Below are 22,332 nucleotides of genomic sequence, written 5' to 3'. Positions count from 1 at the left end.
CCTGTTGCTGTATCAACGTTGTATAGTTCGGAAAGATTTTAACTTTATAATTGTCAAAGTCCCCTTTTCTCTTCCTTTTTAGGTCTCGGCTAGCGTAGGCTGCGCTTGTGCAGTCTCACTGGCAAGATTTCATGTTTCTTAGTAGGGAGGGTTAACCCCGCCCCTCTTCTCCATTGGCTGGCCTCCTAAATGCTGGCCAGCCATTGGAGAAGAGGTCCCAGTGACGATCTAAGCCCCGTCTTTTTTGGATTGGGAGGCGTGTTTTTTCATTTCTTTCTCCGTGACGTCCTCACTCCAATAAACGCCCCCCAGTCTGAAAAGGACGGGGCTTACAGAGTCTACTGCCACTGCATCGCACCATGCGTATATCCGCAACTGCTGCCACCATTTTGCTTGTTTCCCTGCAGCAGCAGACCCCTATAGGGGACACAGATGGCGTTTCTCACCTCTCTCCTCCTCGGCTCTCCCGTCCCGGCCGTTGCGCTCTCCTTCTGCAGGCTCCTCCCCCCCCCCCCTTCCCCGGCCGAGACAGAGAAGGCTTCCCCTGCTGCCCTCTGTTGCATCACCTGCTCCTTGCACCGCCGTTTCTCTTCAACCCCCTATATTTCAGCAGAAGGCATCTACGGCCCTCATCACAGTTTTAGCAAGGCTGACCTGCGAGCGGAGAGGGCGGTGCAGCGACTGCTGGCTCCGACTGAGGCGAGGGGAATCCATTCACTCCAGCGCTCGTGAGGGATTTATTCTCCGCCGTTCCCCACCTCGTGCACGTCCCTCCACCCTCGCATCCCCGGACCCGCCATAGAGCGCTGGAAGGGCAGAGTGGCACTGGTCACCGGTGCCTCTGTGGGCATTGGAGCAGCGGTAGGTCGGCTCCTCGTCCAGCACGGCATGAAGGTGGTGGGCTGCGCCCCCAGCGTGGACAAGATCGAGGTAAATCATCATCACGCTTCGCATTTGCAAACCTCCAGTCTCATCACGAGGGTCGTCTCCTTGTGCTTACGTTTTCGAGGAAATAGGGGACGCGGGAGGCCACCTGTCTCTGAGCAAAGTGAAACCGCTCTCGGCTTCACTTTTCCCCGTCACAGTGCTTTTACCACATTTTCCTTTCAAGTGTGCACGGATTTTCTGTCCGAGTTCGTTGACCTTTGATGTTAGGGTTCACTTGATTTTTCTTTTTCTCCTAGCCAGGGATCAAAGGGGCTCAGAAAGCCTCGTATCCTGTGCCACGATTGATCCATATGATTTTCTGTGTGTCGGGATTCACGCAGGCTTTTCCTGTGCAAGTCACGTGGTTTTTTTTTCCCCTCAAAGGATTTTCTCGGTAGTGTTCGCCGCTTCTCGCTGTCTGGTTCAAAGCAATTTCTTGCCAGGTTCGCAAAAGCTATTTCTAAAACGAGACTCCAGGACATCCACCGCCACACTTTCTGGCTTCAAGTCTGGTCTGCCATCGCTGCTCCTGATCGCCTCTTTTTCTCCCGGAGACGCAGCAAGAAACGCTCCCCGGATCCCTCTGCACGCACACCACTACCCCCCTCCCCAGGCCCCTTGCGATTGATCAGGCTGCGGTGCACAGCATCAGCAGCCGGAAGAGCATGGACGAGTAGTCCAGGATGTTGCAGACTCTGGCTGGGGTGAACCTGGCTGGCCACTCGGTGCAAGGGGGGATGTCCCTGCCTCCTCCTCACGGCGGGCACGACGGGACCGACCAGGGCGATGGCCGGAAACAGGACATAGGAGACATCCTTCACCAGATCATGACCATCACAGACCAGAGCAAAGTTGGTGCCCACTTCTCAGCCATTTCTGTCTTCCCTACCCCTCTTCAATCCCCTATACTCCAGCAGAAGGCATCTACGGCCCTCTGCAGAACTGCTGCTTGCCTTTAACGATTATCACCTATTCACAGTGGCTGTTACCATGTAAATTGCATTGTCCCATTCCAGCCTCACTCATAATTCCCCTCATAAGGTGTACATACCTCCCAGCTTGTTCAGGATTCTGTCAGGATCCTCCGTGGTATCATGGTTCCCCACTTCCTTGTACATGAATAGCAGTTTCCACTTCCGTGGGCCTTGGACCACTGCTCATGCTTGCCACGATGTCTGTATGGTAAGTAAGTAATGTTTATTTTATACATGATTAATTAAAATCTTTACAAAAATATAAAACACCAATAGAAACATTAAAAACAGTTTATAATTAAGCTTAAAAGGTACGAGATTTACTGGGAACAGTTCAAGGTTGGCCTCGGGTCCTAATAAAGTTCTTCAAACGCTATTAAGTCTTTTTCCTATTAAGTCAAAAAACTTCACAACCTGGCAATTCAGTTTGGTGTTACTGGTAGTAAAGCATAATTTGACTGCCTGCCTGCAGGTCTGAACAACATGTGACTTAAAGGATGGTAACAAAAGGTTATACCTCAAATCCCTTAGTCTGGGGTATATACAAATCACATGAACAATGTCCTCCTTACCGGACGTACACAGGCGACATTGTTGCGAAGCATGTGTTCTCTCCCTGGGGGGGCAGGTGTGGCAGTATCGGGATTACACCAAAGCGTAATTTTAGAAACTTTTCTTTAACTTTTATTTTCATCCCGGTATTGAGATATGCTTGTGGCTGTGTTTTACTATAATCGCCCAAGGTTGTCCATCCATGCGCTCTGTTTGCGAAGTCCTTCTTGTCTTCAATCGCTGATCTTTTAGCTAGTTTGTTGAAGGACTGGAGATCTATAGACGTTTCCCAAGTGTCAGACAAACCTAGAATTTCAATTGGTTCAAATAATTAGTGTCTAGGCAACGAAATACAATGCCGGAGTAACTCTTCCCATACGTTGGCATTAAGGGAGTCGGCCTCTGCATTGCGGATCTTGTGCCAGCTGGCTACGTACACACTCCGCCTTTCTAATGTTTGTTTAAGAATGCCAAATTATAAATGAATCTGAGCAGGAGAGACATAGTTAGGAAGATTAAAAATAGCCCTATAGGAGTTGGCTATGACTGTGTCCAGCAGTGCGGCATCCTTCCCATGCAGAGATTCACTCCCGTATGTGAGCGTTGGTTGTAGTTTCGCACGCAGGATTTCAAGGAAGGGTTTGAGTGTGAGATTGGGGAGTTTGGCCTTTAATGATTTTAATGCCAGATAAGTCATTGTGGCCTTCCCTCGGATGGAGTGGAGTTGAGCCCTAGACGTATTATTTGAGTCCAGGAGAACACCCAGATACTTGTATGTAGCTACCCGGTCAAGTTTTTCTCCATTCAAGTGCCAGCAAGGATTCCTGTTTTTCCTGTAATTCACCGTCATGACCTTTGATTTGTTAAGATTTATTCGGAGGGCTTTCTTTGCTGAGAAGGCGTAGGCTGCGTTCGAAAGGTGCTGAAGGCCTGTTGACGAGGGGCTTATCAGCACCAAATCGTCCGCGTATAGCAAATTTGAAAGGGTGATTTTCCCTAACTTGGGTGCATGGTTGCGGCATTTATCGAGTTCTGCAGGTAAATCCGCCAAAAAAAGATTGAATAAGATGGGTGCTAGTAGCACCCCTGCTTTAGTCCTTTTGTCGTCCTAATCGGCTCGAAAGGTGTGTACCTGCCCCAAGTTTAATTTTGATCCAAGTATTGGAGTGGAGCAGTATTAGGACGTCTAGGAGGCGTTTCGGAATACCCCAATTGTAAAGTTTCTGCCAAAGTTTGTGTCTGTATGACTCACTCGTTCCTTTCCCACAGTTCAGTTACCGACCTCTTTAACTATGTGAAGGCGTTCCCATTCACAGAAAGAAATGGTCTATTGGGATATGGGTAAGGTGCTAGAACCCTGTAAATATATATGCTGGAGTCCTTAAATATGAGTCCGGTGCCACACTCCCCCAGATGTGTATGCCAGTAGCCAAGTCTCCTAAATATGTGCACTGTCCCTAATTCTTTTTTTTTTTTTTTTTTTTTTTTTTAAACCTTTATTCGCGTCAAAAGGATATACAAGTCTAGGCCTACAACCAAATCGGCCGGCCGCAATACGTAAAGCAATCAGAAGTTCCAAGGCAAACATTACAGAGTCAATCAGCAAGAAGCAAAGGCAATACAATCGTAAAAAGGGGGGAATATACCTAGGAACCAGAGGGCCAAGACACAGGAGCAAAAAAAGGTTAATTTTATAATATGGGGATAAGGTGTACGACAGGCTCACTTTCAATATAGAGATGTCCGAAGTCCCAGAACCAGCCTCCGCGACAATAAGGGGGTATGGGGCCGCAATACAGGAGAGGCAACACAATTCACACAGGAAGATCGGGATAATTTAGACATAATCGACACTTGAACATTATCATCGTTAAATGCCCACCACCCAAACCACAGCTAAGCCAGAACAGAGGGATCGGAGAAACCTTACATCAAAACTAACCCGTCATAGTGACCTCCAGGAAAAAGGAGGGACGGGGGCGAGGAAAAGAGGGGGAGGAGGGGGGAAGAGGGGGAGGGGAGGAGGACAAGACGGAACAATGAGAAAAAGAAATGAAATACAAAAACGAAAGAAAGAAGACACGCCGACACAGGCGTCCCGTGGCGGGAGTACAGGAGAAAACAGGAGTATCAGCACCAGTGAGGGTACAGCAATCGAGAAGAAAAGCAACCGAACCATAAAAGGAGGGTTAACGACGCCACACACCCCACGCCGAACACACCACGGGAGGCAGGGACAGACGCGGCATTACTATAAAGAGATACAAAAGGGCCATAGAACCATAAAACAAACAACAAATAGAACCCAACCCACCCATCCCACCCTGCACCCCTGTAGAAGGCTATGGCCTACCCTTCAGACAGCGTGCCTGTCGCCCTAAACCAGAACCCGAAATATAGCAAGAAGGAAAGAGAGAAGAACGAGACAAAAAGAAACAAAAACAGAAATAAAGAAAACAGGAGGGAGGAGCATAAGAACAGAAATCAATATGGTCGGCCGCCGCCCTCCGCCCACCCAGACAATCGCAGACTGTCCCTAATTCTTAATGCCCCGCACGTGCATGTTAAAGAAAGACGAAGAAATCTCGGCGGAGTTGCCTCTAAGCCTTTCTTACAGGAGCGCCCCTGTCTTTGGCATGGGCGCCCATGTAGTAATAGCCCCAAACAACAGCTCTGTTCTAACTGATTAGTGCTAAACGACCGGGCCTGATTTAATATGTCTGTGTACAGAGCAGCACCGCTTGTGGTCCGATGGAGCATCAGGGGTTGTATGGAGGCCCTGCACGCCCGAGAGCAGCCTGCTGCTTGGCACGGTGGCAGTGTATGTTACAGTAACCATGTTAACCTGGGTGTCCAGGCTGGGAGAATCTTCCCCAGCAGCAAGACGGGTTGTTTAGACAGAAGTACGAATGGAAATATATCGAATTTGCTTCCTGCGACCTTCACCTCGGTGCCTTTGGTCACATCTATTCATTCAGGTGTGCTTTTGATACTATGGAAAGTAAAATAGAGAATTGTTGTCAGCTCAGGGACTGGCGAAGGCCCCAGCCCAGCAACCACCACATGCCTCCCAGTTCAGCCCCAGTTGTTGGCTCCATAGACTGAAGCTGTACAATTGAGCGGAATGAGCACTTCCCAGACTGCTGCATTGACCTCACGTGGTGACGATTCCTCCTGCCATTCACATTAGGCATTTGACTTGGTATTGCGGAAGCCGTGATTGAGGAAGTGATGAGCTCACATATAAAAGTATGTCAAAAGATTTGAAAAATGTTTGCACCTTCAAGTCATGCAAAGAGATGTGTAATTGCTCGCATATTTCATGCACGTTTTCTACACACATTTAACAGTTTTGTTTTCGGTCAGGAAATATGTGGAATGCCATTTGTTACTTTTATTCATAAGGAATAGAGAATATTTGTAATGATGTAAACTGTGTAAGCAATACAGTGGCTGTTGAGAGAAACATGAAAGCATATGTTTCAGGTTTCCTTTTCATCACACAGTAGCATGTAGAAATCAGAATCTGATGTATGTGTCAGCCAATAATGCACAAATACTAGAACATAAATACGTGCAATGTAGATGATGCAACCTGACAGATATGTGTGTGCATCTCCCTATGGTGTGGAAGGGCATATATGTGTAGTTTCTCAAGTGCAACATTTACTGGAAAGTGTTCTAAAAGCGTCTCCTTGAGCTATCGTATCCACAGCAGTTTAGTCCTTTCAGTACTGTCATGTACTGGCAGCAAATGTTAACATTTCCTAACACAATGTGCACAATCTGAAATCTTTCTGGCAGAGCATGCTTCCCTTTATCATGACAATTCATGCCCACTAGAGTGTCTAATGCACTTAGTAATAGTGAATGGTACATTATTATGATCATAAATTTCTCATCCCTAACCTTATCCCTAAGCATTTTCCTTACTAACTAAATGAATGGGGGGTGGGAGGGTGGTGGCAATGAAGGATGATAGAACGGATCCCGCATATCCTCTTTTTATCATAAATTATGTTGTCCGAGGTCATGCCATGCACGCAAACACAGCCTGACATCTCTCGGTTCTCCTCCCTTTGACTTTTTGCGTGCACCCACTCAGTATGTGGTAACTCTCCAGGCTCCCCTTTCCCATGCCGCTCTTGTTGGACACACTGTTCGCTGGTAATGGCATTTCCTACCATGTGTCTCCGCGCATGCACACCATTCCTGGCACCTCTTTCGCCCTCTGTCCCTCTACGTACACCGCTCTGTGAGCAGAAAGAGCCTGGCACCTCGCTCGATCTCCCTCCATACACAGTCTTCAGCCTGTACCTCCTGTGTGTTTCTGTTGCTTTTTTGGTGTGCACTCAGTTTTGCTTCTCTGCACCTGAGTCAGTTTGTCTGCTCATGCCCAGTAACAGCGGAGGAGGCGGGAAAACACAATGAAAGGCACTTAGCGAGGTAGGAAGCGGAGCAGGTGATAGATTTGCGATTTAAACGAAGCCTGTTTATCCCCAAAGAAATAAGTGCAAACACAGGGCTGTTTTGGTTTAGATGTGTGGGGGGGATAAGGGGTAAAGGCCAATTACAGACGGTGCCCCAAGACGGAGACAGCCGTGCCTCGAGGTGTAGACACACAAGAGACAGACGCCTAACTGATGAACAGGCCATATCTACCTATGGTCGAGCTGTTTCTGTTCTCAAGAAGCCCAGCCTCTTCGGATGTCTCCAGAAGTCTGTGTTCTAGTAAATACAGTGCAATCAACACACGATCTGCCATGATCGGTGTTCATTTTTTTAGGTCTCGGCTAGCGTAGGCTGTGTGTGTGTGTGTGTGTGTGTGTGTGGGGCTCTGTGTGTGTGGGGGGGGGCTCTGTGTGTGTGTGTGTGTGTGTGTATGTATGTGTGGGGGGGGGCTGTGTGTGTGTGGGGGGGGGCTCTGTCCGTGTGGGGGGGGGGCTCTGTCAACTACAACTGTCTCTACAACTCAAAATAGTTATACTACTAACTTTCTACAATATTAATACCTATTACTCTATAGTACTCGCTACTACTCTACTACACACTATATAAAACTATCTACTACTCACTATTACTCACTCAACAACACACTCGACTACTAACTCTCTAATACTCAGTTTATAAAACCCTACTCAAACTGTTCTAATAACTATATCTACGAAATACTACTCATTCATTACTACTCTAACACTCACTCTCTACTACTCTACACTACACTCTAATACTTAAAAGTACGAACTACTGCTCTCTAATATATACTCTATTTTAAAAGTCATTCACTACTCACTCTACTAAATAGATATACTGCTCCATATACTATCTATAACTCACTACACTACATCTATTTCTATCTAGTACTTTTCATTACTCACTACTACGGTCTCTACTACTCACTAAATCCTACACGCTCTCTACACACTATCTACTACTCACTCTATACTACTCTCCACTAATCTACACTACTCACTAACTGTTATTGCCTACAACTCACTCCTACTCTACTCTATACAAGTACACTCTTTATTAATCAACTAGTCACTCTCTACTGACTATTAACTGCTAATACTCTCTACTACTCTCTAATGCTTACCTATTGCCATTGTAAATGACAATACCATATATTTATTGGTTTAAAAAAAAAAAACAATACATGAAAACAATAACGTTTACAGTGCCAATAGCTCTCACTTTAACAAAGATGAGACCATTGCATTGTAAATGCTTGTTAAAAAAATGGTGTTGCAATTTTGATACTACTTGAGATTATATGTGCCCGTTTCACGACAAAGTTTGGTGGCGACTTATTTTCAAACTTATATTGTAATAGCCATTGTTCAGAAATACTTCTGGCTTTTGACCATCAGGGTTCTTTGGCCAACCAATTGGGCGTACATTATTTTTGCGAGAACACCCGTTCTTGCCCTCTGCTCTGCGCGTCAGGGTATCCAGCGCAAAAGCTCTTGTTTGCCTTTCTTTTACCGTTCACTTCAATGAAGACAAGTTGAATTCATTTGCCATCACCCTTTACACCACCACCTTTTTTTTTTTTGTGTGGTCCATACGTGATAGGGATGTGGAATAATCTGAGCCTTGCTAGAAACCAAACCACCTCATAATATGAGAGGGTAGTATGAGAGCTCTGATGTGAGAGTGCAGCTAAAATTGATAACCTCACTGATTGCTACCACTTAAGTTAAGGGGATTTTTGTACAGAACAAGAAGATATTTCATAAGATTCTACGCCCCTGAAGCTAGGTTGTTATAGAGCCATTTACACAGTCCTATTTATAAAATGCCTTAGACCAGTGATTCATAACCTGTGGTCCCCAACCCTTTCTTAGGGAGTCTGCGACTGTTTTCCAAAAATTAATATTTGCATGTTAAGAAAATTGGAGGCTAACAATCAAGTTGTTATCTTAAGCTTGATTCATGACAGTAGGGTATGTTCCCCCCACAGTAATATGGATGATTGGTGGTCCTAGTTGAAGCGCAAGTATTCACTGGCAAAAATAGAATATACATTTGGAGCCAAAAAGTGAGATCTCACAGAATTTGCATATTACTTGGTCCTTTATAAATCAAACTTAAAGCGTCAATCTCCTCATTAAAATGATAATTTGGGTTCTTGTATTTCTTTTGTCAGTTAAAGAAATATTTTATAAAGTGTATTTGATTGATGTGTGCTTGTTTGTGTATTGAAAAAAATTTAGTTCACATCATGGAGATCGCTTAGGCTGGGGTCTCTGGTTCCATAGTGATTTAATGGAGGTCCACATAAGTGAAAAGGTTAAGAACCGGTGCATTGGACTGTATGAAAAGAAAGGGGGTAAACTCAATTTAAAGTTGTAAAAACCTAGTTATTAGTAGCAGCATGTTGACCATTCGTAGCAAACATGCGCTATTCAAATAATACGCCGTACCATATTAGATGTTCCTGATGGACCAGATCCCTTCAAAGAATGGTACACAATGAGCATTTTGAGTTGTTCGATCTTTGTGTTCAAAGATGATTCAAGTATTCAGGTTCTTCCGAACTATTGCATGCAGCAAAAGCACAATTTAAAATACTTGCGTTTTTTATTTCTTGGGTTAATTTTTGTCATTCTTGAACTTGGCAATGAGGCCACTGATTTGTGCAAACATTTAAGCTGCTTTCTTTTTGTTTTTTTTGGGTTAACTGAATTTAATGCACCTTTGACCTCTAGCTACTGTATTGCAGTGCCCTTAACGCTTGGAGCTCAGATTAATTTTTGGTTTGGAATAGGTCAATCTCCTCTAACTTGTGTTATAAACAAGGTGTAGTTGGTATGACTGGTGTAAAGAAATTACTTTAAGGCACTTGTTTTTCTTAATTAGCACTTGCTTAGCATAAGCTGCGTTCTGGGAAACCCAGTCAGTACTCTCTGTAGTAGAAACAATGTTCCTTGTAGTATTTCGCATACCCATACATCAAGAGCCCTGGGGGTGTCAGCTGTGGTGTTTGTTTCAATTCTGTCATTGAATTCTTGAGTACTTTAGTCTTATGCAGACTGTCCATTTCATAGATAAAAATACAGGCTATTGCTTAGCCTCTCAATAGTATAGTATCTGGTTCTTAGACATTTTTGAATATGCGTAGTGCATAACTCATTTATCAGTGTGAGAGCATGTGTGGGGTTAGCACTGTAAGAAGAGAAAGCGAGTTTCAGTGGTTTGCATGGTCTCCTCCAGGTGCCAACTGAGTGTTTGAGTAAATGTTCACTTCTTTTTGGTGGTGATGGGCGTTGATCTCCAGTTCTCCACATTTAGCCCACTGGATCTTTAAGGCAGTAGCTGCCTTTGATACAAAAGTGTTGGTTATTATAAAATCATTTTGTTCTGTACTGCCCCATTTGACCATCTATAGCAGTTGCAGATCTTCGCTCAACATTTAGCTCACTGAGCAGAAATACCCGGTCACTCATTCTCCTGCTTACCTCTAAGATTAATCCGGAAGGATGAATACTTTGCATACTACAGGAGCAACCAACACTATGGTTGGGGGTAATTGAAAGTGTCAAACTCCAAAAAGTGTTACAGCTAACTTTTTTTGATTCTTACACTGAAACCAAACCTAAACTTTTTTGTCCTTTTGGATACCTCTTAATGGCACTTTGTCAAAATCAGCCATTGTGTTCATGTATGTAAATAAACCTTAATTTAAACTGCACATCAGGTTCTCTCCTACTTTCTATGTATCTAATGCATACCTTTTTGATTTTGGTCAGGAAAGTGAAGAGGGGCCTTCTATGGAGGACAGTGGTTGTCTTCTTGCTGACAGTGACCTGTATGATCAGGATTTTGGTGAGGACAGTGATCGGCATAGCGACGAAAATGAGGAAGAATCCCTGGAGGCTATTCGTGCTGCTGTGAAAAATAAAATGAAAACACATAAGGTACGGCCTTTACTACCACAAGTTTGTAAGTGTTCTTGGTCAATGTAGGCCTACTTAAAAACATATTATGCCCAAGGTTGGAGATTCTATCGCCTACTGGCAGGCCTTTTATTCTTGCTTATTTGGAAAAGGGAGAGGTGGCTCATTGGGGAGAAGGGTATGTTGATATGGATTGTCTCCTCCAATTCATCAATACAGAGTAACTGAACGGTGGGTACTGCTAGATATTGAACAGTCCGGTTTGATGTCCTATGGTGGTATGGCAGTGCAAGTCGTGCTATTGTACATTGGTGACTATGGGCAATGACCTATTCTTTCTAAAGGGTATTTGGGATAATTCTGAAAGAGTAAGCTATAAAATAATTCTGGTTGTCAACAACACTGATTGTCTTTAAGCTTATTACGTATTTAAAGTGGTGTTGGTAGATGAGCAGTTTAGGACAAGTGAGCTCTGTTCACTCTGCACCATATAGTTACTTATTTTCTATGAAAGGGTAATTAAATGAAGTTTCACAATCCGAATGCTCAATCACATAGAGTTGAAGACACTTAATGCTTTTTTTCCTCTTTCTTTCTAATAAACGAATTCCATGATTACTCTACTCAAAATGCTTGTCAAACGCTGCATCAGAAGGTTGGCTGATTGGGAAAGCTGTATCCTGGAACAAAATCATGTCTACCCTTAAAGTGCAACTGTTAACCTTCCTTCTGGACACAGCCTTTTATGTCTTTGAGCACAGAAACTTTGTAGGTGCAATCAGTTTCATGACCTTTTCCTTTCATGGAAAGAAAATCATAACAATAGTAACTTGTAACTGAGCATGCGCTAATATCTTGTACCTGCTTTTGTGACCATCTTCTTTTTTTATTTTACTGGCCATAGACTCAGTAGGTAACCTGTACAGCCATGGATGTGGTAGGATTTGCACCCGTTATGGAAGTAAAATAACTATTACAAAATTGTCATTTTTTTTAAAGCAATGGTGTCTATTTGCAAAAAGAAAAAAAACTGTACGTAGCAGTTTAGCTTGATTTTTTTTTTTTTTCTTTTCTGTTTTTTTTTCTGTGCAACCCAACCTCATTTCTAATTAGAAAATACTGTCTTAGCAGTGCTGCTCCATGTAAATCTATTTACCACCAACGGGGGCAGCGCTGAGACCTGAACCTGGGACAAAGTAAAGACTGGAATCCTAACAGAGGTTCAAGGTAGATTTGTAACGTAAAATGCATAATAACAATACTGGAAAAAGAGAAAAAATTATATGAAAAAAATGTTTTAAAACACAATTACAAGTAATATTTTCTAACAAGTGATACCCCTACACAGATTCACACACAATTATTACTTTAACAGTCCCACAGAGCATGCCGAGCTGCTGTAATCGTGAGCCGATCTACACAAAGTAGTAACAAACTCATGGGTAACAAACCGGACTGAAAGCCAGTAAAGGCTTTTCTGGCTTTCAGTCCGGTTTGTTACCAGACCTGGGTGGTGCACTTCGTGTAGATCGGCTCATGATTACAGCAGCTCGGCATGCGCGGTGGGACTGTTAAAGTAATAATTGGCCCTATGTGTAGACTTGCTTGAAGTTGGAGCAGCTTTGTTTGATTGAGGACCAATTAATTAATGTCTGGCTACTTGGTGCTGCTACACTGTGACCTAATTCGTGATTTCAATGAGTTGTGAATCACTATGAATTCTGTTGGCTAGGATGCTTTCTCATTCGCATTTCGCCTTGGTGTAATTGCATTTGGAGCAAGTGGAGCCTACCTATTTACATGTTGTCGATCGGGTACTTTTTTAGATTTTATTACTTGAATTTTCTATTGGATGCTCTGGTATTCATTATTGTCGATCCTGGTGATGACCACCAAATTTTAAAGTGGTCGAAACACCGTCGACGCCTTCATGTGGCCTTGATTAAGGACGCATTTGTTGCTATGTTTTGTTTCGGTCTTGTACAACCTACATGTGTGTAACTTTCCTCAGACACTCGTTTTGTTTACACAGTGGATTGTCTCTGAATGTATGACGTTACAACGAATTCCGTTGCAACGCATGCCTTTACTACGCATGCGTTACAACGGAATTCGTTTTCCACGCTTAACCTTTACCTCGAATATTCCTTTACCACGCATACATTTACAACGTTTTTCTTTGTAAATGTATGCATGGTGAGGGCATACTCTTGATAAAGGTTATACATCTCCCCTTAAATGCCCCCTGCCTCCACTCCTTATATTTACCCCTGCCCTTAACCCTTAATATATTTATATATTTATTTTACTAAAATGCCCCTTACCTTTTAACTCGCCTTCTCTCCTTCTTCTTTGGTTACGTCGCTCGTACGTCGTTGAGAGGAAGCGGAAGTTACTTTCCGTTTCCTCTCTAACGACGTCGATTGCTTCAGCTTCGTCTTCACTTCGGCTCTTCAGGTAAGTTTTGTTTTTTTGGGGGGGGGAGCCAGCCAAACCCCCCCTTTTTTTTCATTTACCACACATGCCTTTACTACGTATTTCGTAGTAAAGGTATGCGTGGTAAAGCCCCTCGTTGTAACCACGCATGCGTTGTAAAGCATGCATGGTAAATGATTTCGTGGAAACGGCTTCGTTGTAGAGGCCGTTTCCCATTGTCTCTATGGTTGTTTGTGTAACTCATTGAGAGCCACTGATGATGTATTGTTATAATTATCGCCTTATTAAAACATTTTGTTCATTTTTGTGAATTAGTGTAGGGGTATTACTTGTTGGAAAATTTTGTTTTAAAGTACATTCTTTTTCATATTATCTTTTCTCTTCTTTCCCATTTTCCAATACTGTTATGTTGCATTTTACGTTCAGCATTTAACTTGAACCTCTGTTGAGATTCCATGTAAATCTATGTCACGTTATAGACTGCTCTTGTGGTTGTCTGATATTCATTGTTATAGTTGCTCTGGTTAAATAAAAGCAGGGCAAGATTGCCGATGTGTACCCTTTTTAATTGTGTTCTGTAAGTTTGTTAATATTTTGCCAATTAAAACTGAGTGATTTCTATTGTGGCTACAGAAGTTTCAGGGCTCCAAGTGTGATTGTATTTTGACTCCCTTTTAGGTTGGAAACCTTGAATCTGAGCATGGAGACTACAGACGGGATTATGATGAGGATGAGGAAGCTGCAGGGAAGAATAATAAAAGAAAGGTATGGAGTATTTGACCTTTCTTTTCTCTACACAACTGATTAGCTCTACACAGGTGTCCACCCTGCAGTGATCTATCACAAAAAGATTGATAATGATCAACAGTTAACATGTTACAAAGCAAATATCACCGAATGCTGCTTTGCTGGACTTATTCTGTGGAAAACAAGTTGATTCTGATTTTATAAGCTATGTACAGTGCAGCACGTCTCCTTGTACCCATTTATGTCAGCAGTTCCATAGAGTATGATATTCGAGTTTCTGATGCCACATATTCCCTTTAGGTTTATCCCTTTAAATTGCGGTTAGAGGTGGAGGAGGAAAAGTGATAGATGAAAACTGGAGCGCCATCCCTCCAAGATGCATACTCTTGTTATGATTAAAGAGGAAAGTTGGGAGTTCTGTTTCAGGCTGGTGTGTGGTCTGGGACTAGCTTTTTGAAGGCATATATGTTCTTTGTGAGGGAAGGAATTTTGTTTTCAAAGGCGGGTGTTAATTTTTTCCTGGTCTACATACTACACATTAGTACCGGGTACCACTTCACTCCTAAGCAATCTTGTCTTTACTTCTTTATGAAACTCCTAACTAGGTGTAAGTGGCCACCTTCCAAGTGTATCCGTAGTCGAGATGCTTTATTCTCATTATACATTTAGAAAATACTGTGTGATGTCCTACCTTTATGCAGGCAAAGCTACCCAGTAGTGTCCACTGGCATTCTTTGCTGTTCCATAGGGACTCTCTTGCTATATCAATATACATTCTAATTTAGGAATCAGTTTGAATAAACCTGTTGCTAGGGTGGTAGCAAGCAGACAAACATTAAGAACCCTCAATAGCAGTAATATTCGAAGTTAAGAGCGTCTCGTTTTGCCTGGTTCTGATGGTCTTGTTCAGTGCAACCAGCAAAGCCTGGGCTTGACCATGCTTCAGAATGTAGTCCCTTATTTTGCTTCCAGGACTGCAGGTGAGGGAGTCTTAACCCTTTTAAGGCAAGGCCGTAAAATCAGTTAAGCTCATTAGTTTGAGGAACCTTTATCAAACGCGCCATTTTGCTCTATGGTCACACTACACGCAGACCTGATTTAAATTTTTGTAGGAAACTCCATGTTCCCCTGTGTATTTATTGTGCATAGTTGCTGTACATTTCAGAACTAGCCACTTGTTGTTTCACCACTTACTATTGTATTCCCTTTCTTACTAGTTTTCTGAATCAAGCCACATGTCCTAGTACCTCTAGAGTTAGTTAATTTAATCCCAAGTCTTATCCTGAGTTTTAGCTGCATGCTACATCTTAAGCAGACCGATTATCCTGGTACATTCTAAGTACCTTCACATGACTGTGTGTGATAACCGCACTTTTGTAACCATTAATCCGACCCTCAATCAATCAATCATGTGCTTGTTAAGCGTGACAACTCACCTGTAAGGGTCTTAAGGAGCTGGGGGAGGGGGTGCAGCTTCCCGTCCTTCAAAGAGGAGGTCTGTCGAAGATTCAGGCTTTGAGGTTCCTTGCGAAGATGGGGAGCAATGTTTTCTGTCTGAGGTGGAGCGGGAGGGTCTTCCATGCTTTGGCTGCGAGGAAGGAGAAGGAGCGGCCTCCCAATCTGGTCTTTCTGGTGCAGGGAACCATGGCGTAGGAGAGCTGGGCTGATCGTAGGGTCCTTTGGGGTGCTTGGAATTTGTGTTGGCTGTTCAGGGGTGCTGGTCCGGTGTTGTGGAGGGCTTTGTGTGCGTGGGTGAGCAACTTGAAGGTGACTCTAGCCTCGATGGGGAGCCAGTGGAGTGTGCGCAGGTGCTGGGAGATGTGGCAGTGTCTTGGCAGGTTGAGGACCAGTCTTGCGACGGCGTTCTGGATGTTCTGTAGCTTGCGGGTGAGGTTTTTGTTTGTTCCGGCGTAGTGCGTTGCCATAGTAGAGTCTGCTGATGACCAGGGTGTGAGTGACGGTCTTTCGGTTTCTGAGGGGGAGCCATTTGAAGGTCTTGCGTAGGAGGCGAAGGGTGTGGCAGCAGGAGGACGTGACGGGAGTTGATCTGGTGGTCCATCTTGAGCTCGGTGTCCAGGATGATTTCCAGGTTGCGTGGTTGAGCTGGCTTCTGAGGGCATGACTCCACCAGATGTCGTTGCAGGCGTCGGGTTTGGGCCCATGACGAGAACTTCTGTTTTGTTGTTGTTTAGTTGTAGGCAGCTGTTTTTCATCCATTTGGCGACGGCTTCCATGCCTTCTCAGAAGTTGCGTCTGGCCGTGTCGGGTTTGTTGGATAGGGAGATGATGAGTTGGGTGTCGTCTGCGTATGACACAATGTTGAGTCTGTAGGTTCTGACAATGGAGGTGGCAGGAGCCATGTAGATGTTGAAGAGCGTAGGGCTGAGGGAGGATTCATGGGGGACTCCGCAAGTGGTTGGTGTACCTTCAGTTATTTATTTATTTTTTGGAAGACTGCACTAAATTAACATTGGCAAATTAATTCCAGCACCAAAAATGCATGCTTTATTTTCCAGTTCTAACACCTCCTTCATAATTGAACTAATTCGTGTATGCATTCTTAAAATAGTAGTATTCTATTATATACATGAACCAAACCTGGTTCTATTTCCACCTTTTTACTTACGCTTTTTAAAAATTGGATGGTATAATTGTTTGTGAATATGCCACGCCTGTGTGTACTTTGAAATATATGCCCAAGATTCTCACAAGTTAGCCCAAATCTTGTTTCCTCTCAGTGCATGTTTTGTTAAGCGAATCCTTTTTTGCTAACAGTCGTGCTTTTTGTTGAGAGACCACTGCGCTTTACTTCTCAAACCAAATTTATATGGTATTACATTTTGGATCAGCGCCTGTATCATTTTGTGACAGCCTTGGATTTGATCATTCTGTGATTTTGCTCTCTCTCTCTCCTGCGTAAGCCAATCAGCAATTCACGTAAAAAAATGGTTTATTTGCATTAATTTTCAACTAGATCATTATAAAGGCCCTCAATGGTACTTAATATAAACGTTGGCACATTTCCCTGCAGGAACGAAAGGCAGCTCGACTGAGTAAAGAAGCCATCAAGCAAATGCATAGTGAGACCCAGCGAATGATTAGAGGTACGACCAGGATGATTCTTGTGTAAAACAGCCTTTCAGTGCATGTTTTCTGGCTATTTTAGCATACATCCACATTGTTATTAGGGAGTGCTTATTTTTGTTCCAGTGGCATATGTTTGGGAGCTTTCTTAGCAAACTAGGAGTGGTAGGAGTCTGGCAATACTTTAATTTTCAGAGCAGTTGATGTCTCTAGGGAACTATAAAGTAAATGTGTATCGTATATTGTACCTCTCTGTGAGGGGGAGTTGACTCCTAGCACCAGTTATTTGATGGCAGTTCTAATTGGTGTATATCTTAATAGTGCTTATTAAACATTTTATAATCTGACATTACTTTTGAAACTGCACTTTCCCCCTGGTTTTTCCTTGTATACATGACTGGTTTCTGAATCCAAAGCATTTAGAGTGGTGTTTTTTTCCATATAGCCTTCTGTAAGTATTAATATTTTAAACCTTAAGTGGCTGTTTTGGTAGCTGATAGCATGGTACAAAACCAGCAAATCCCATGTTTATTTTCCCTCTGAGTTTCAGTAATGCAATTGACAACATACTGACAAATGATATAACTTGGCCTTCATGTATTTTTCATTCGTAGAATCCTCTGTGGCTCTGCCATATCATTTGCCTGAACCCAAGACCATCCATGACTTTTTCAAGCGCCGTGCAAGGCCTGTGTGCCAGGGCAGTGCTATGCAGCTACTCAAGTAAGTCAAGCTTTTTGCTTCAAGGGATTCGTTTTGAAGTGTCAAAAGCAGTGCTCACGCTTACATTTTCATTAGTAATTGGACTTGTATTTTAAAGGTTTTTTTTAAAGTGCTTTATTTTATTACCAATTTTATAGAATTTTTGCAAAGTGAAAATGCACTCGGGAGACACAAGAAGGTATGTATTAGTTAGAACATAAGACAAAAGTACAAAGCACCTTAGGACAACTATCTAGAGAGGAGACACAATCATGCAGTGAACTGAAGTGAAAAAATGTATAACTGCTGCCCCAACCATTGCCCCGTGATGCGCTCATGCTTTGATGGACAACTCCTAGTCTCGTACACGGGTCTCTTGTTCTGCACACCAGCCCATACTTCTCCACTACTGCCTTATCGTAGGGGGAGCAGGAGCTTTTCATTGAGCTGCTATATCTCGCTTTGCCACCGTTGTGGCTGTAACCAACATCGCCCTGTCCACCCTCGATTCCCCCCAGAACCCCAAGCAGCAACAACAAAGGATAAAGTTGTACCTCCCTTTGCAACACATCAGTCAGTTCCCGTGTAATAGCATTCCAGTAACTCTGAATCGCCGAACACAACCTCACCATGTGGTAGAAGTCGTCCGAGGCCTGCGAGCAGTCGGGACAGTTGAGATCCGGAAGAAGTTCAGCTTGGTGTAATCTGGCAGGAGTGAGGTAGGTACAGTGAAGATAGTAGGTCTGAACCAGGCGGAGCCTGGATGAAATTGTTTTAACTCTAGGAGCCATTACAGCATCTTGACAGTCGACATCTTCCTGGGGACCCAGTGAACCCTCCCAGCGGACCCTAATGTGGCCCAGTGTACTGGAAGCATTAACAACAAGGGTACGGAAATTCTGAGAGATGCCCCCTCTTTCCCAACCGACCCATCAGGAGTTTAGACTCCATAGGACTAAATTCAGGAGGCGAGGTGTCACATGACGTGAGTGTAAGGTGTGCTGCATCTGCAAATAATTGTAGAATTGTGTTGAGGTGGGTTCATACGTGTCCTGAAGTTCCTGGAAGGGGCCCATTTCCCAAAGCCCTTTAGCGCTGCCACATCGCACAATCATGTTTCATGCCACCGGGTGCATTCAAGCGCAAGCTTGGTGTCCCATTTGGTGTATCGGAGCGCGGCCCTGCAAGCAACCTGAAAGATGGCAATTCCATTTGATAAGCAGGATCAGATCAACCTCCATTAAGCCAATTGTTGATCACCAAGAATTGTGAGGCTAGGTTGTAGAGGTAAAGGTTGGCCATACTCAGACCTCAATCGTAAAGGGTGCGCTTACAATTACTCTGGGCGAGGCGAGCTGTAATTGTGCCAGAGGAGCGATGACGCCACCGTTTCCAGTTCACGGAACCATCAATGAGGCAAGGCTATAGGGAGGTTCTAAAGGACATAGAGGAACCTTGGCAACGCCATCATCTTGTAGAGTGGAGTTCGACCCATTCTATTCAGCGTGAGGTATTGCCATTTGTGGAGGTCCTCCTTAGATTTTTGCGTCAAGGGTCTGAGATTAGGAGTCCATGTAAGCTCAGGGCAAAACACCACCCATATACCCAGATATTTGAAGTTGAGGCAGCGTCCAGGGATGCCCCGTTGCTGGGGCAGCTGTGCGCTTTACAAGTATACTACATTTACATTTACATTTACATTAGTTTGCCAGGCCACACAGTTTTGAGTCCGACTTAAGGGAACCAAAACTGATTTCGGCTGGATTAACATGAAGGCCTGAAGCTTCCCCGAAAAGCTGGGCGATTTGACAGAAAGAGAAGGCCATCATCGGTGTAGAGAGCGATACGATCTTCAGGACTCTTGTCCCATCGGGTACCTGGGCATCTCAACTGCATAGATGCGCGAGTGGTTCAATGACCAACGAAAAAAGGAGAGGAGATGGGGAGGGGTGCAACACTCCAGAGTCCCACGTCTGATAGGGAAGAGTTTGGAGATCACACCGTTGATCTGGACATTTGCAGTAGATGCTGAATATAGTTCGAGGATGAAGCTTTGAAAGCAGGGTCCGAACCTGTCCCTCAGCAACACAGGCTCCAGGTAAGTCCAGTCCACTGTGTCAAATGCCTTTTCAAAGTCAATCAGAAGCTTGGCTAATCTGGGTGTAAGCAGCTGATGATGAGCCAGGGTGAAATGGAGTCGTCAGAAGCAGTGGTGCGTACTACTGGCTGGCATAAAACTACATTGGTCAGTATGTATTAGCATGTGGAGGACCGGTTTGAGATGAGCGGCGAGGATTGTAGCAAAGATTTTTACCTCGCCATTGATAAAGGAGATCAGACGGTAATCTGAACAGGAGGGAGACGGGGATTGTGTCTTCGGGATTACTGCGTTAATTGCTTAATTTGAGCTGGTGGTTTCCGGAGCTCGGCACCGACACTTAATTATGATCACTGGTGCTTGTGACAGTCTGCCACAAGGTGGCGCTGTCTGGCTTATTTAGAGATGACCACAATAACAGCGAGTCATTTTAATGCACATTGAATCCATAATTACCTGCCTCACAAGCCATTCTGTTAGCTTTGACGGCTTTTTTTTTTTTTTTTAACAACTCTTTTTTATTAAAGATCACAATACAGCCGCAGTCCTCCGATCCCTGGGGGTACTGCAATCAAGTCAATACATCATCAATTACGATCAGTATAACATATATCGATATCCCAAAATGCCCTCCACCCACCCGTCTCCCACCTACCGTATCACCCTCCCCTACCCCCAGGCCCCCCACCACACAGCGTCATCTTGTCTCCGTTTAATGCAAAATCAGAAAACACATACTAAAACTTTGTGTACCATGTCACTCCTCGGCACCATCACACTGGCCTCTCATTATCTCTGAGGATTGCCGGCGGTTCTAGCCAAATCCCCCGGTAGTCTGCCCACCGTTTCCATATTTTGTAATGTTTCTTGGGGCATCCTCTGGCTTCATATATGGGCCGCTCCAATCCCATACAATAGTCAAGACCCTGCTTCCACACCGTTACTCTGGGAGCCCGAGGATCTTTCCAGGCTTTGGCTATGTCTCTCTTCGTGACCGTAAGGCCCAGTAACAACAAATGTCTCTTATACATATTGCCCCCCCACCCCTTCCAGGACATGAAGGAGCCCCAATTTGGGGGTGCGCGGGAGTTCCCAACCCAGCACCTCCGACAGGCAGTCCCATACACCTGTCCAACATTGCATTAAATTGTCACAGCTCCACACCGTGTGTAGGAAAGTGCCAACCGCTTGATCACATCTCAGGCATTCGGGGGACGCAATCAGCCCAGCTTTCCACAGTCTCTCTCTGGTGTAATAGACCGTTTATAAGGTATTTAAATTGGATAAAGCGGAGGCATACAGCAATAGCTGCTCCCCGCGGGGCCTCACGCGCTTCCCGCCAGTCTTCTTCCTCCAGATCTCCCACCTCCCCCGCTGATGTTGTAGGGACGATGAACAATGTACAACCAGGGTCTGGTAAATACGGGAGATCTTTTTGTCTTCTAGTTCTCCCATGAACACCTTTGCTTCTAACGGGCTAAATTCGGGTAGAGAATCCAGACCCTCCAAGGCAGGTGTAATAGCATGTCGAAACTGCAGATACCTAAAAAAACTGTGCCTTGGGCATGCAATATTCCTGACTGAGTTCCTGAAACGATTTAAGGGTTGTGCCCCGCATCACGTGTTTTAAGGTCGAGATTCCAATGGAATCCCAAACCCTGAAACCCTGTAGGGACGCCAGCGTCGGGAGTTGGCCATTTCACCAGAACGGGGTCTCTTCTGTAAGTTTACCCCACCATCCCATGCGGCGCAGTGCCTGCCGCCAAATCTGAAAGACCACCTGTGTAGCACACGACAATCTCTTCCTCAGTGGTGCCGAGTATAGAATAGTGTGGAGCGAGTGCGGCTCCATCAAATAACGCTCAAGGGCGTAGGCCGGGTCTCCCCTGTCCCCGTACCACCACTCATTCAGAATAAGGAGGTGAGACGCCTGGTAGTATGATAAGATATCCGACGTGGTCAACCCTCCACAATACGTGGATAAAAAGCAGGTACGAAGGGCCACGCGCACTGCACCTCCCGCCCATAGAAACTGACCCAGAGTCGAGTTCACTTGTTGAAACCAACGCGGCGAGGCTGAGAACGGGTGATTCTGTAATTGGTATAGAAGTCTCGGGAGGGCGACCATTTTGAAGATCGACGACCTACCATAAATGTTGAGCGGCATCCGGACCCAGGATCTCATCTCACTGAACCCGGTCCCACACCGGCACCATGTTGCGTTCCCAGGAGACATCCGGTGAGGCCGTCAGAAACACCCCTAGGTATTTAAGGCCTCCAACTGCTATTTGCAAGTGCGACGCCCACTGCCCCAATTCTAGTTGACCACCCAGCGTCCAGATAGTAGACTTCCGCGGGTTTAAGAACAGTCCTGAGACTTCCCCAAAGATCTTCATAACCTCCAGGACTCTAG

General features: G+C 44.5%; 1 protein-coding gene across 5 annotated transcripts in view; it reads left to right on the top strand.

The window, feature by feature from the left end:
* The window catches only part of CLSPN (claspin), a 449,296-nt gene that overhangs the window by 204,170 nt on the left and 222,794 nt on the right, over positions 1-22,332 (top strand). For all 5 annotated transcript variants that reach the window (XM_078681155.1, XM_078681154.1, XM_078681157.1 and 2 more), the window contains exons 4-7: positions 10,706-10,873; positions 13,967-14,053; positions 17,067-17,139; positions 17,734-17,842. In XM_078681155.1, the coding sequence (XP_078537281.1) occupies positions 10,706-10,873; positions 13,967-14,053; positions 17,067-17,139; positions 17,734-17,842 (437 nt within the window). The remainder of the gene's footprint in view (positions 1-10,705; positions 10,874-13,966; positions 14,054-17,066; positions 17,140-17,733; positions 17,843-22,332) is intronic.

The sequence above is a fragment of the Lissotriton helveticus genome, chromosome 3_1 (assembly GCF_964261635.1).
Source record: "Lissotriton helveticus chromosome 3_1, aLisHel1.1, whole genome shotgun sequence".
Lineage (NCBI taxonomy): Eukaryota > Metazoa > Chordata > Amphibia > Caudata > Salamandridae > Lissotriton > Lissotriton helveticus.
This window is presented reverse-complemented; position numbering and strand designations above follow the sequence as displayed.